At 40.5% G+C, this 12,060-nt stretch overlaps 1 protein-coding gene across 1 annotated transcript; it reads right to left on the reverse strand.

Annotated features, from left to right (window-relative positions):
• Positions 1-10,868: 10,868 nt before the first annotated feature.
• Positions 10,869-11,806, reverse strand: LOC102539991 (olfactory receptor 1L8-like). Its single transcript, XM_006205546.3, has one exon. It carries the CDS (start codon positions 11,801-11,803, stop codon positions 10,871-10,873), a length of 933 nt encoding a protein of 310 aa, XP_006205608.1. The 5' UTR covers positions 11,804-11,806; the 3' UTR covers positions 10,869-10,870.
• Between the last annotated feature and the right edge of the window lie 254 nt (positions 11,807-12,060).

The raw sequence follows: 12,060 nt of genomic DNA on the forward strand, positions 1-12,060 counted from the left end.
AGTTATATACAAGAAGTTTTTTTAAATTTATTTTACATGTTCCAATTCCATCACATAATCCTGAGAACCCAGCAAGTCTTTGTTTCCTCTATTTTGTCACAATGAGCAGTTTTGCAGGGACCGCTTGTCAACCTCATGGTCCTTGATTTCATCCTCCATTGCCAGGTCTATTGGCATTGTAAGGGCCTTGTATTGAAAGGTAGAGAGACAGAAGAAGAGTTTTCCTTTAGAAATCATCAGAGGTGGTCCTCTCTGATTCAAGTTCATTGGTTCTTATTCTGAGAAAAGCACTGTCTCCATGCTGGGAACATAGCAATAAAACAGAGAAATCTTTTGCCTTTGGGTAGCTCATGTTCTAGTTCGGAAGACAGATCATCAACGAAGAAATATGCAATATAGTATCAGGTAGGGATAAATGTTGTTAACAAAATAGAGCAGTATAAGGACGGAAATGGCTGAGGAGTGGAGGGTGGAGGTATTTTAGATAGCGAAGTCACAGGACACTCATTCCTTATCAAAGCAAATTCAGTTGTATAACACTAGAGTTCATCTTTGTATGTCTTGGAAACAAATAAGGGTTTGTCCCAATAACCAACAGGGCAAATCTAGGAGGAATGCTGAATCCAGTTCAACAGTGTTATTTTCCTCCTCTGGGCACAGAATGAGAGGTTCATCCTCCTCCGCTCATGGGCTGCTATCATCATCAGTGTGTGCAAGTCTCCCTGTTTTGTAGTTGTTTTTCCTTTCTTTAATCTCCTGTCCTAAATCACATTTGTACAGGATGGGCATCCTTTGTTGGCTATTCAATTCCTGTTTTAAAAAACTCCTCTTTCATACATTTATCCAAAAATATCTATGAGATACATATTTATCTGTCTGTCTGTCTGTCTCTGTCTGTCTATCTATCTGTCTTCTATGCTTTTTTCTAAGTCATATCCAGTTACCTAGTGATGGACATCAAAATGGCCTCTTTTTTTTTCTGTGCTATACAGAAGAAACTTAATTTTTTTTAAATCTATTTTTATATATAGTGGCTACCATTTGTAAATCTCAAACTCCCAAATTTATCCCTTCCCATCCCCTTTCTCTGGTAACCATAAGATTGTTTACTATGTCCATGAGTCTGTTTTTGTTTTGTAGATGAGTTCATAGTGTCCTTTTTTTTTTGGCCTCTGTTTCCTGATACTACAAAATATTCTGTAATGAGAGATCTTGCATCAGTAAAATGCTTTTTGAAAGTGCTTTAAATCAGTTTCTTAGAGTCAGCCTATTCATCCATACCTTGTGAATTACAGATTACATAGGGACTTGCAGACTTTGAGACATTAGTTATTTACATATTCTTGATTACCATAAAAATCTGTACAAGGAATATATTTATAATATCAAGGTGTTTAAAATAATTTTTTAGAGGCAGTATAAATACTTTCACAGAGTTTAAATAGTCCTATTACCCTGGAACTTTTAATGCATTTTAAAATTCTTATATATTAATTTATATATTAATTTAACATTGATAAATTAATATATTAATTCATTAACAATCAAATGCTTACATTTTAGTTGTAAGTTATTGCACATCTTTAAATCTCAGTTTCCTCATATGTAATATTGAACATAAATAGCCACATTCTCATGAAGATTTATTTATATACTTATTTTTTAATATTTTGTGGAGGAGGTAATTAGGTTTGCTTATTTATTTTTAGAGGAGGTGCTGGGGATTGAACCCAGGGCCTTGTGAATGCTAAGCATGCACTCTACCACTTGAGCTATATGCCCCCCTCATGAGGATTTAGTGAGATAACACATTGAAAACATTTATAAGAGAGACAAGCGTATTGGAAACTCTCAGGAGAAGCTGTTGATCTCATCAGCCCTGTGTCACCTTCCCTTACCTGCTATTTCTAGATGTTCTCAAAATCAGTTATTCACATGCATAAAATGTCATATCCCTCACTGCCAAATTGTCAGGCTAATTTCAGAATTTTGCAAGATTTTATGGAAGGAATATTTGTTTACCATTGAATGATCTGAATGAATCAGTAATTTAAGTTAATAATAATAACCAGTATTTATGAATATGTATTACATACCAAGCTTATGCTAAGCATCTCACTAAATCTCATAATAAGGACCTGTGAGGCATGTGTTGTTAGCAGGAGACTCAGACTTACAGAGGGGAAGTGGCTTGCTCAAGGTCACTACGGGAGTGACTAGCAATCAGGATTTGAACTCCAGCTGACTCTAAGCTCATACTCTCAAACTCCTCTAGTTCTGGTATTTTTATTGTCTCTCACAATCAAGGCACAGGCACTGTTTTCCTCATTCTGATAATTTCCTACATGAATTACTCTTCTATCCTCCTTAACTGACAAGCTTTCTTTTCCTATAGTTAGAATCTATCCTCATGTTTGCAAGCGAAGTGATCTATCTTTCTGTGTTGTAGAGACGGTGGAATTTGAAGGTTTGACTATCCACGATTAACTGGCCAAAGTCTGGCAGGAAAAATGGGCCATGCATGACCGGGGTGTGTCTGGTGTGCGCAGCTGTGGTCATGTCGTGGACAGTGCCCTGGACTGAAGACAAACTGTAGGGGTTTGATTTGTCCTCCATCACCTGCTCACAAGCTGACTCCTGATTCACAAGTGAGATACCATGTCTGTAAAGCAGTTTATCAAATACAGAGCAATATTCAAAACTGAGTCACTTGTGAAAGGGCTGCCTGGGGAATGTGGAATACAAAAAGGGGAGATTTGGTGAATTACTGAGATTGGATGCTCCAGGTTGCAACACACATGCTTGATGACTAGAAAAAAAGGAGGAAGGTTTTGGACCTGAGACTCAGGAAGAACCATGCTAAAAGCACAGGGTGAGTGGATGAGGCTGGGAATACAATAGTTGTTTGTCTTTTCTTTTCTCCTAATGGGTTTTGCTTCCAGCAAAACAAATGGTATAGGTGGTCTGGAGGTCAAACTGGATGGAGTTGAAACCAAATGGCAGACGGAAGTTTAACTTGGACATTATGACTTCTCAATCCATGAATTACTTGAAACTATTGAGGAGAAAAGAGTAAGGTTTCAAACCCGGTTGGAGTAAGTGGGTGACCAGCTTACAGAACTCACCTCCACATCCAGACGCTTTTCTTTCTTTCCCAGCCTCTCCAGAAGGTGATCTGCACCACATCTGTTCATCAGGTCCTAGTCTGCTTCTCAGCCAAAGCTCAGCTTCCTCATGTGTCTTCCATGAAATCTGGGCTGCCTGAAAGGAGAGAAGCAGGAAGGGAGGAGCTGAGGTGCTACTCTAAAGGGGTAACAGGTTTCCCTGCCTTGGCCTCAATCCCCAGTTCGTCCCTAATGCCTGGTCCCCAGCACACTGCTGCTTCTCCGGGCTCCAGATCTCAGAAGGCAGAGATGCCGGGACACAAGCAGGAGGGCTCTCCTGACTGTGGAAGCCCAGCCAGCTTCTCATGAGCCTCAGGTCTGCTCTGCTGGGCTCGGGGGCACCTGTTAGGCTGCGGGAATTGTGGTGTGATGACCTCTCAGGGGAGTTTGTCCTGGGATCTCTGTAGGCAGAGAGCAGACTGGGAATCACAGGCCGCACAGCTGACTCCACGGGGAGAGGGGACCCCTGGGGCCTCCTGTTTAGACGCCGGGACTAACCTCAGAGCTGCGTAGCCTCCTTCAGCATCTCCAGGGCGTGCTTCAGTTTCCTCAGCTGTGGGTTATCAAGGGTGGACAGATACTTATGTGGGTGAATATTTTTATTTTGGGGGATTCAGATGTGGCCCAAGGTGTATTCTAGAATCAGGCAGATCATAAGTCACTGAAACCGCAGGGAGGTTTCAGTTTTCATGGATTCAGTGGGGTAGATCAATGGTGTGTATGTCTGGAGAGGCATGTGGATTAGGTATTTTTCTACGTGGGTTTAGGTTAATGTTAGTTTATGTACGTTTAACACGCAAGGTCAGGCAAAGGTTACTGTCATATATAGCAAATGGGCTTTGGAGAAAGTAATGTTTGTATTTCATTGTTTAGGCTCAGAACAGTGTTTTGAGAATTTAGTGTTTAGGAAAAGTGATGTTTATTGGAATGCTGGCCTTGTCAATTAGTATGTGCTTTTAACAAGTTACTTAGCCTCTAAGAGCCTCAGTTACTACATCTGAAAAATGAGGCTAAAAATTCTTCCTGACTCTAAAATCAGAGAGAAAATCTCCTTTTGAATTTTGTATAGAGAATATTGTGTATTATGGTGAACAATGTTCACGACAATGTTATAGGAAATAAAACACATTCTGCCACTGCCCCCAGAGGAACTGCTGTCTCACACAACATACATGTGTCTTTTCCCTTAGACTTGAGTTTAATTTTAAACATTTGATCTACATATTAAGAGTAAATACAATGGAGACGGAGAGCCCTGGGTTTTAGTCCCGCTTCCTCCCCGTACTATTCATGTGGCCTTCCTTCTTTCTATTCATTCATTCAACAAATATTCATTTATTTACTTATTTCCATTTATATGACATTATGTAAGTTTAAGGCACACAACACAATGATTTTATATCTGCATTTATTGCAAAAAGATTACTCAACAATGTTATTTAATATATCTATCACCTCACATAGTTACAACTATTTTTTTTCATAGTGAGAACTTTGAAAATCTATTGTCTTAGCAGCTTTCAAATATACAACACAGTCTTGTTAACTATAGTCCCCAGGCTGTAAATTACATCCCCCAAGCTTATTCATCCCTTTGACTACCTTCAGTCATTTTTCCCACCCAGGACTGCTCGCTCCTGGCAACCACCAATCTACTCCAAGTTACTTTTCTTAGATTGCACATATAAATGAGATCATGTGGTAGTTGTCTTTCTCTGACTTATTTCACTTAGCATAATGCCCTCGAGTTTCAATATGTTGTTGCAAATGGTAGGATTTCATTTTTTATGGCTGAATAATATTCCAGTAATATTCACATTTTCTTTACCCACTCATTCATCATTGGACATTTAGGTTGTTTCCATGTCTTGGCTATTTATAAAGCTCCAGTGGTTCAGATATCTCTCTGACATAGTGATTTCATTTCTTTAGGATGTATGTATACCCAGAAGTAGGACTGCTGGATCATATGGTGCCTCCATATTGTTTTCCTTAGTGCCTGTCCTAATTTACATTCCTACCAACAGTGCACAGGGTTCCTTTTTCTCCACATCATCCCCAACACTCTTTATCTCTTGTCTTTTTAATAATAGCCATTCTTACAGGGATGTGGTGATCTCTTTTTGTGATTTTGATTTGCATTTCCTGATGGTTAACGACGTTAAGCACCTTTTCATATACCTGTTGGTCATTTGAATATCTTCTTTGGAAAAATGTCTGTTCAGGTCCTTTGACTGTTTTTTTAGTTAAATTTTTATTTTTTGCTATTGATTTGTATGAGTTTCTTATGTATATTTTGGATATTAACCCCTTATCTGATATGTAGTTTACTAATATTTTTCTCCATTCTGTAGGATGTCTTTTCATTTTGTTGATACTGTTTTGCTATGTGAAAGCTTTTTAGTTCAATGTAGTCTTGTAGTCCCACTTGTCTTTTAAATTTGTTTGTTCATTTGTTTTGCTTTTGTTGCTTGTGCTTTGGGTGCTATATCTATAAAATCATTGGTAAGATCAATGTCAAGGAGGTTTTTTCTTATAAAAATGCAACAGATTTTTGTATGCTGATTTTTATCCTGCAACTTTACTGAATTTGGTTATCTATTCTAACAGTTTTTTGGAGCCTAAAATTTTCTGTATATATTATCATGTTCTCTGCAAACAGAGACACTTCTTTTCTGATTTGAATGCCTTTTATGTCTTTTTCTAATCGCTCTGCCTAGGACTTCCAGTACTATGTTAACTAGGAGTAATGAGAATGGGCATCCTTGTCTTATTCCTAACCTTAGAGGAAAACCTTTCACCAGTAAGTATGATGTTAGCTGTGGGTTTGTCATATACGGTCTTTATTTTGTTGTGGTTTGTTCCTCAACTATTTGTTGAGGTTTTTATCATGTAGGGATATTGTATGCAGAAAAAGCATCTATTGAAAAAAAAATCATATGATTTTTATCTGTTCTATTATTGTGGTGTAACATATTTATTGACCTGCATATGTTGAACCATCCTTGCATCAAAGGGATAAATCTGACTTGATCACGGTGTATGATCCTTTTAGTGAATTACTGAATTCAGATTGCTCATACGTTGTCTTCCCAGTTTGGTTTAGTATTTGTGTGTTCTTGCTCACTAAATTTCTTTAAGAGGATTATTCTGAATTCTTCATCAGACAGTTTATAGATCTCCATTTCTTTAGGGTCATTATAGGAGCTTTATTAGTTTCCTTTGATGATGTCATGTTTATTGGATTCTTTATGATCCTTGATTCTGTGTGTTGATATCTGTGCATTTGAGTTAGTAATCTCCCCTTCTAGACTTTACAGATTATCTTCTGGTCACAGTCCTTTACCAGCCACCTCAGCCTGGGGTCTTGGATAGGTCAGTGGTGGTGTCCTTGGGCAGGCAGGGCTTGCTGTCAGGGTCCCTCTTTGAGTGAGGCCATAGCCTGTGCTCTGAGGTCAGGGTGGTTCTGCTGGCTGAGCTCTGAATCAGGAAGGACTGCCAGCTGTGTTCCTTGGTGGGTGGTGCCACTGGTGGGACTCCTTGATTGGGTAAGGCTACGGATTGTCCTCACATTCCCTCCTGGCCAGGTGGAGTATCAGGCTCTGGTCCCTGATGGGATGGTACCTCTGGCTGGATTCTGAGTCCAGGCAAGGCCACAGGCAGGGCTTCCTGGTGAGATTAAGTCCTCAGACTGTGTTTTACAGTCAGGCGGGGATGCAGACTGATTCCCAAAGGAGGGCAGGCCTGCAGTACGGGCTTCATGACCAGGCAGGCCACTGGCTTGCTCTGCTGCTGGGAAAGGTCTCTGACCAGGCTCTTTTGTTGGGAGATGCCTCTAGCTGTATCCTGCAGTTGGGTGGGGCTAGAGTTTGTGCTCTGCTGGCAGGTGTGGTTTCTGTCTGGATTCATTGGTGGAGCCACGGAGTATGCTCTGTGATTGGGCTGGCACGCTGGCTGGGTTCTCTGTTTGGATGAGGCCATAGGCTGTATCCAGCAATGGGACAAGGCCATAGGCTGGGCTCTACTTCAGGGAGGGGCTGTGGGCTGGGTTCTGAGGCTATCCAGGATTACTGTACTTAACACTTGGGCAGGACTACAGATCTGGTTCCCTGCACAAGCACAGCTGTTGCAGAGGCTGAACAGCTGCCCAAGTTCTTGGTCCAGCCAGGCTGCAGGCTGTCTTCAGCAGTGGGCAGGGCTTCACGTTTCCTTTACAGCTTGGTTAGGCCTATAGAACAGGCGCTGGTGCCACGAAGACTCATTGGCTGATGACCCTCATCAGGCAGAACTGCCCACCAGTCCCCCAGCTAGGCTCTGCAGATAGATGGGCAGAGTCACCGGCTGGAATCTCTGCTTTGGGTGCAGCTGCAAAAAGGAATGTAGTCTGCCAATATCTGAGCACTGGTGGCCATAAGCCCTACCCTCCTTCTCTGTATAGTATGAATATACCATACTTCATAAAATGAATTTATCCATCCTACCATAGATGACAGTTTAGGTTCTTTCCAGTTTGGGGCTTCATAAGTTTAACCCCTGATGTAATGTTTAGACATATCTCTTGTTGTACATGTCCATGTGTTTCTCTGGAATATATACCCAGGAGTGGAATTTATGAAATAAAGTTATCTTTACCTGTACTATTTATTAACAAATTATTTTCCAAGTTGATTGTATCAATTTATATTCCCACTAGCAGCATAATTTTCTGTGGCTCCACATTTTCTCAAACCCTTAATATTTATCCTCAGAATTCTAATTTTTGTCTATCTGCTGGGTGTGCAGTGGCTTTCCGCTATGATTTAATTTGAATTCCTCTGGTTATGAATGAAACTCAGCATCTTTTCATGTGATTATTGGTCATTTGGATTTCCTTGTCTTTTGTGAAATGTTTATTCAATTCTTTTTCATAGTCCTCCTTCCCTCTCCACCCCTGGCTTTGTCTGTTTTTTCTTACTATTTCTAAGGATCTTCATGTACTCTTAATATGAGTGTTTTTTGTTGGTTTTATGAATTTCAAATATCTTTTACTGTTCTATTACTTGTCTTTTTCTTCTGTGATGCCTTTTGATAAATAAAACAGAAGTATTTAATTTTAACACAGTCCAATTTACTGTTTTCTTTTATGGTTAGTGTCTTCTATCTGTTTTTTGTTTCAGAAATATTTTCCTATCTTAAGGAGACAAAGATATTCTCCTATATTATTTTCTAAAAACGAGTGGTTTTTGGTTTTCATATGTAAGTTTGTGATTCATCAGGAGTTAATTTTTGCTGATGGTGTGTGGTAGGAATCCGATTTCATTTTTCCATGTGGATTTCCAACTGTCTTAGTTCCGTTTCTGAAAAGAGGCTCTTCCGTGTCTCATTCATAAGTCAGGTGTAGAACAGTGTGTGGGTATGCTTCTGGGCTCTCTGTCTTGCGGCAGTTGTACTGTTTGTCTAGACCTTCACCAATATCCTCATTGCATTGATTACCAAAGGCCTATTGTGTGGCTAGTGATTCTCAAAGTATTGTTTTGAAATCACCATCACCTGAGGACTTGTTAGAAGTGAAAATTCTTAGATCTCACTCAGACTGACTCAAGGGACATAGTCATAGGTCCATGGCCATGAGAGAAAAGTATTAGAGAAATGGTCTTGGAGAAAAATATTTAGATCAGGATTTTCTCTTCTGAAGCCAAAGTGCTGATAGTGATAAAGGATAACTCTACATGTGTAGAGGTGAGATTTCTTCATGTGTGGAGTGTTTCCTCTTTATCTAGTTCCTCTCCAAAATGAGAATTAGGACGTTCAATGGAGGGTCTCTTGGCTGATCTGACCTCCTTTATATCACTTCTTTCCTATCATGATATGATATTACTGCTGTTTCAACAAAACAAAACTCAGTGGTGATGAGCAACAGAGCAATAGATTGTAGTTCACTTTCCTTAGTAATTAGTAATTTTAATTGTACAAAAAATATGTCTTCTTTTAACAAATTCAGAGAGTACAGATAAGCACAAACTAAAAAGCAGACTTTATCTCCTTCCCTATTCCAGGGCTCTTTCCTAGAATTAACCATTTTAAATGGGAGATTTTCTTTCCGGGTCTATAATTTCACCAGACGCACACACACTTATATATATTCATCATATATACATACACGTTCATATATATATGAGCCCTAATAGATTCACTCTTAAGCATTTTGCTCTTTATTCATAATAACGTTTCAGGTCAGCGGTAGAGATACACCTCATCATTTGTAACTATTATGTATTATTTCTTCCTATGGAAAAATTGAACCCCTAATTATCTATTTCCTTATTGATGGGCATTTAAGCTGTTTCTAATTTTTTTCTATTACAAGCAATGATGCAATCAGTGAGTGTCTGTATATACATAGCTTTATACACTTGGTATAATATTACTAAAGGCACGAGTCCAAAAAATACAAACAATGGGACGTAGGAGGGATCAGAAATTTTCAGACAGGCAGCTTCTCACATAAAGGCCAAGTTAGTTTTCTCTAGGGGTCAGGGTGGGGGCGGTGCTTGTTAAAATGCAGATTCACAGGCCCCACATGAGACCTACTGAGTAATAGCTCTGGGAGTGATGTAGGAGAGTCAATGATAAAATACTAAGATATAAAACCTAAAACCACTGCATGAATAATAGAGAATGAAGGATGAAAACAAAAGTGAGCAGAATAAAATTCCTTGCCTGAAGTCCTGGACGACTCTTTACTTCCCAGAGGAGCCCAGTATGGCTCCGTCTGTCTCTGGAAGCTCTTAGTTTCATCTGCCTTCAGCATTCACATATGAGTTTTAACACCTCTTCAAAAGCTACTGAGAATAAATCTAAGGACAGACAGTAAATCTTTCGTTGGGAGGCAGACAGGTTTTTGAAGGGCAGTGATGGTGGAAACAGGGGACCTGCTAAGGTGAACTGAAGCTAAGAGAGGGGACAAGAGGAGCCAATGCCTTTGAGGCACAAATGCCAGAGGACCAGGGTAGAGACCCAGAGGCAACACGGCCCCTGGGCACACTGGCCTGATCATTGGGGCAGTTGTGTGCTGAACTACTAAGTCACTTGCTAAGCAGGGCTAAGAGTTGGGCTTTTGCTCATTACAGAGCCCAGAACATTCTTCTGTTAGAGATATGGAAGAAGGAAGAGTCAATGGGATCCTTGCATACTTGTGGGACCAGACACATTCCTTGTCTGGTGGACATTTCAATTTTATAGGAGTTTCAGTCTTTCTGTCACTGTCTCTGTCTGCCTCTCTCTTTTTCTAAATCACTGGGATGACTTTCAAAAAGCTAGTTCATCCAGAAATTTCATTACAATCAGAAGGCTATGAAGGGAATCAAAAGTCATTAATCAGATTTAAATTATTTCTAGGAAATTTTGTGGAAAACAAAAGTTTCAACAGCATTGAGAGCGAATGAAAAGGAAGTGGTTTCCTGGAGAAGAGGAAGGTGGGAGGAGAAAGGCAGAGTTATAAAAACTGGAAGTCAGGATTTTGGTAGACCTTGAGCTGATTATGGAATCATAATAAAGTTCCATTGGTTGATAGTTGCATGTGTAAAAAAGTGGATACAACCCAAGATCCATGACACATAAGAGTGATAACCTGCTGACTTACAAGAGTTTATTGTGTGTATCAAGAACCAGCAGAAACAGGGTCCAGAAGAGACATGAACTCGTGAACATGCCCACAGAGGTTCTGGCTAGGACATCCTCCTGCCCATCAGCTTCCCCAGGCTCCTCTTTATGTCTTTGTTTCTCAGGCTGTAGATGAAAGGGTTGAGCATAGAGGACAGAACTGTGTAGACAATTGTTGCCATGCGGTCCCTAACAGTGTAGCTGGACAGGGGCTTTAAATAGACATAAAAGATGCTTCCGTAAAACAGGATCACCACAGTAAAATGGGAACCACAAGTGGAGAAGGCTTTGTGTTTCCCAGCAGCTGAGGGAATCTTGAGAACCATAATGAGGATTCGTATATATGAAAAAGCAATGCACAGAAATGGAGTCACCAAAACAACAAGTCCTTCTGTCTTTACTGTGATATTGTTGACAAATGTGGAGGAGCAGGACAATTTCAGCAGTGGGTTGATGTCACAGAGAAAGTGGTGGATGACATTGGAGTTGCAGAAAGTGAGCTGATTCAGCAGAAGTGTGTGTAGGAGTGAGTGGAGGTGAGGCAATGAGCAGGAGAAGGCCACCAGGAGGACACAGTGGTGGTGGCTCATGATGGTGACATAGTGGAAGGGGTCACAGATGGCCACATAGCGGTCAAAGGCCATGACTGCTAGAAGGCAGCTGTCAGTGTTGCCCAAAACATATATAAAATACATCTGGGTTAGACACCCAGCATAGGAGATGGTCTTCTTCTCCGACAGGAAGTTGATCAGCATCCTGGGGACAATGGTTGTTACGAAGCAAATGTCAGTGAACGACAGGAAACTCAAGAAGAAATACATGGGGGTCTGGAGGTGGGGGTCAGAGCGGATGGCCAGGATGATGAGCAGATTCCCTGTTATGGTGACCAGGTACATGGTGAGGAAGAGTATAAAGAGTGACTTCTGGTCCTCAGGCCGGGAGGAGAGTCCCAGGAGGATGAACTCAGAGACACTGCTAGTCTGGTTGATTTTTTCCATGGAGTCAGCTAAGATAGAGGTGATCCTACAATTTAACACACATCTTTCATAATTGTAACCACAAACAAACCAGTAAGTCTATGTTTCTTCCTCTCTTTCCTGTCCACCCATAGGGTCGTGATTAGCTACCACACAGGCGACTTGTCAGCTTTGTGGTCCTTGATGCTGCCCTTCCTTCCCGACTCTAAGATTTCACAAGCTTCTTGTATTGATAGCGTGAACTCAAGAGGAAGAATTTTCTTTGAGGAACAGAATCG

This window comes from Vicugna pacos, chromosome 4 (assembly GCF_048564905.1).
Source record: "Vicugna pacos chromosome 4, VicPac4, whole genome shotgun sequence".
Taxonomy (NCBI): Eukaryota; Metazoa; Chordata; class Mammalia; order Artiodactyla; family Camelidae; genus Vicugna; species Vicugna pacos.

What these genes read in the sequence shown, in the direction of transcription:
- LOC102539991 (XM_006205546.3), bottom strand. Translation starts at nt 11,803, where the DNA reads ATGGAAAAAATCAACCAGACTAGCAGTGTCTCTGAGTTCATCCTCCTG.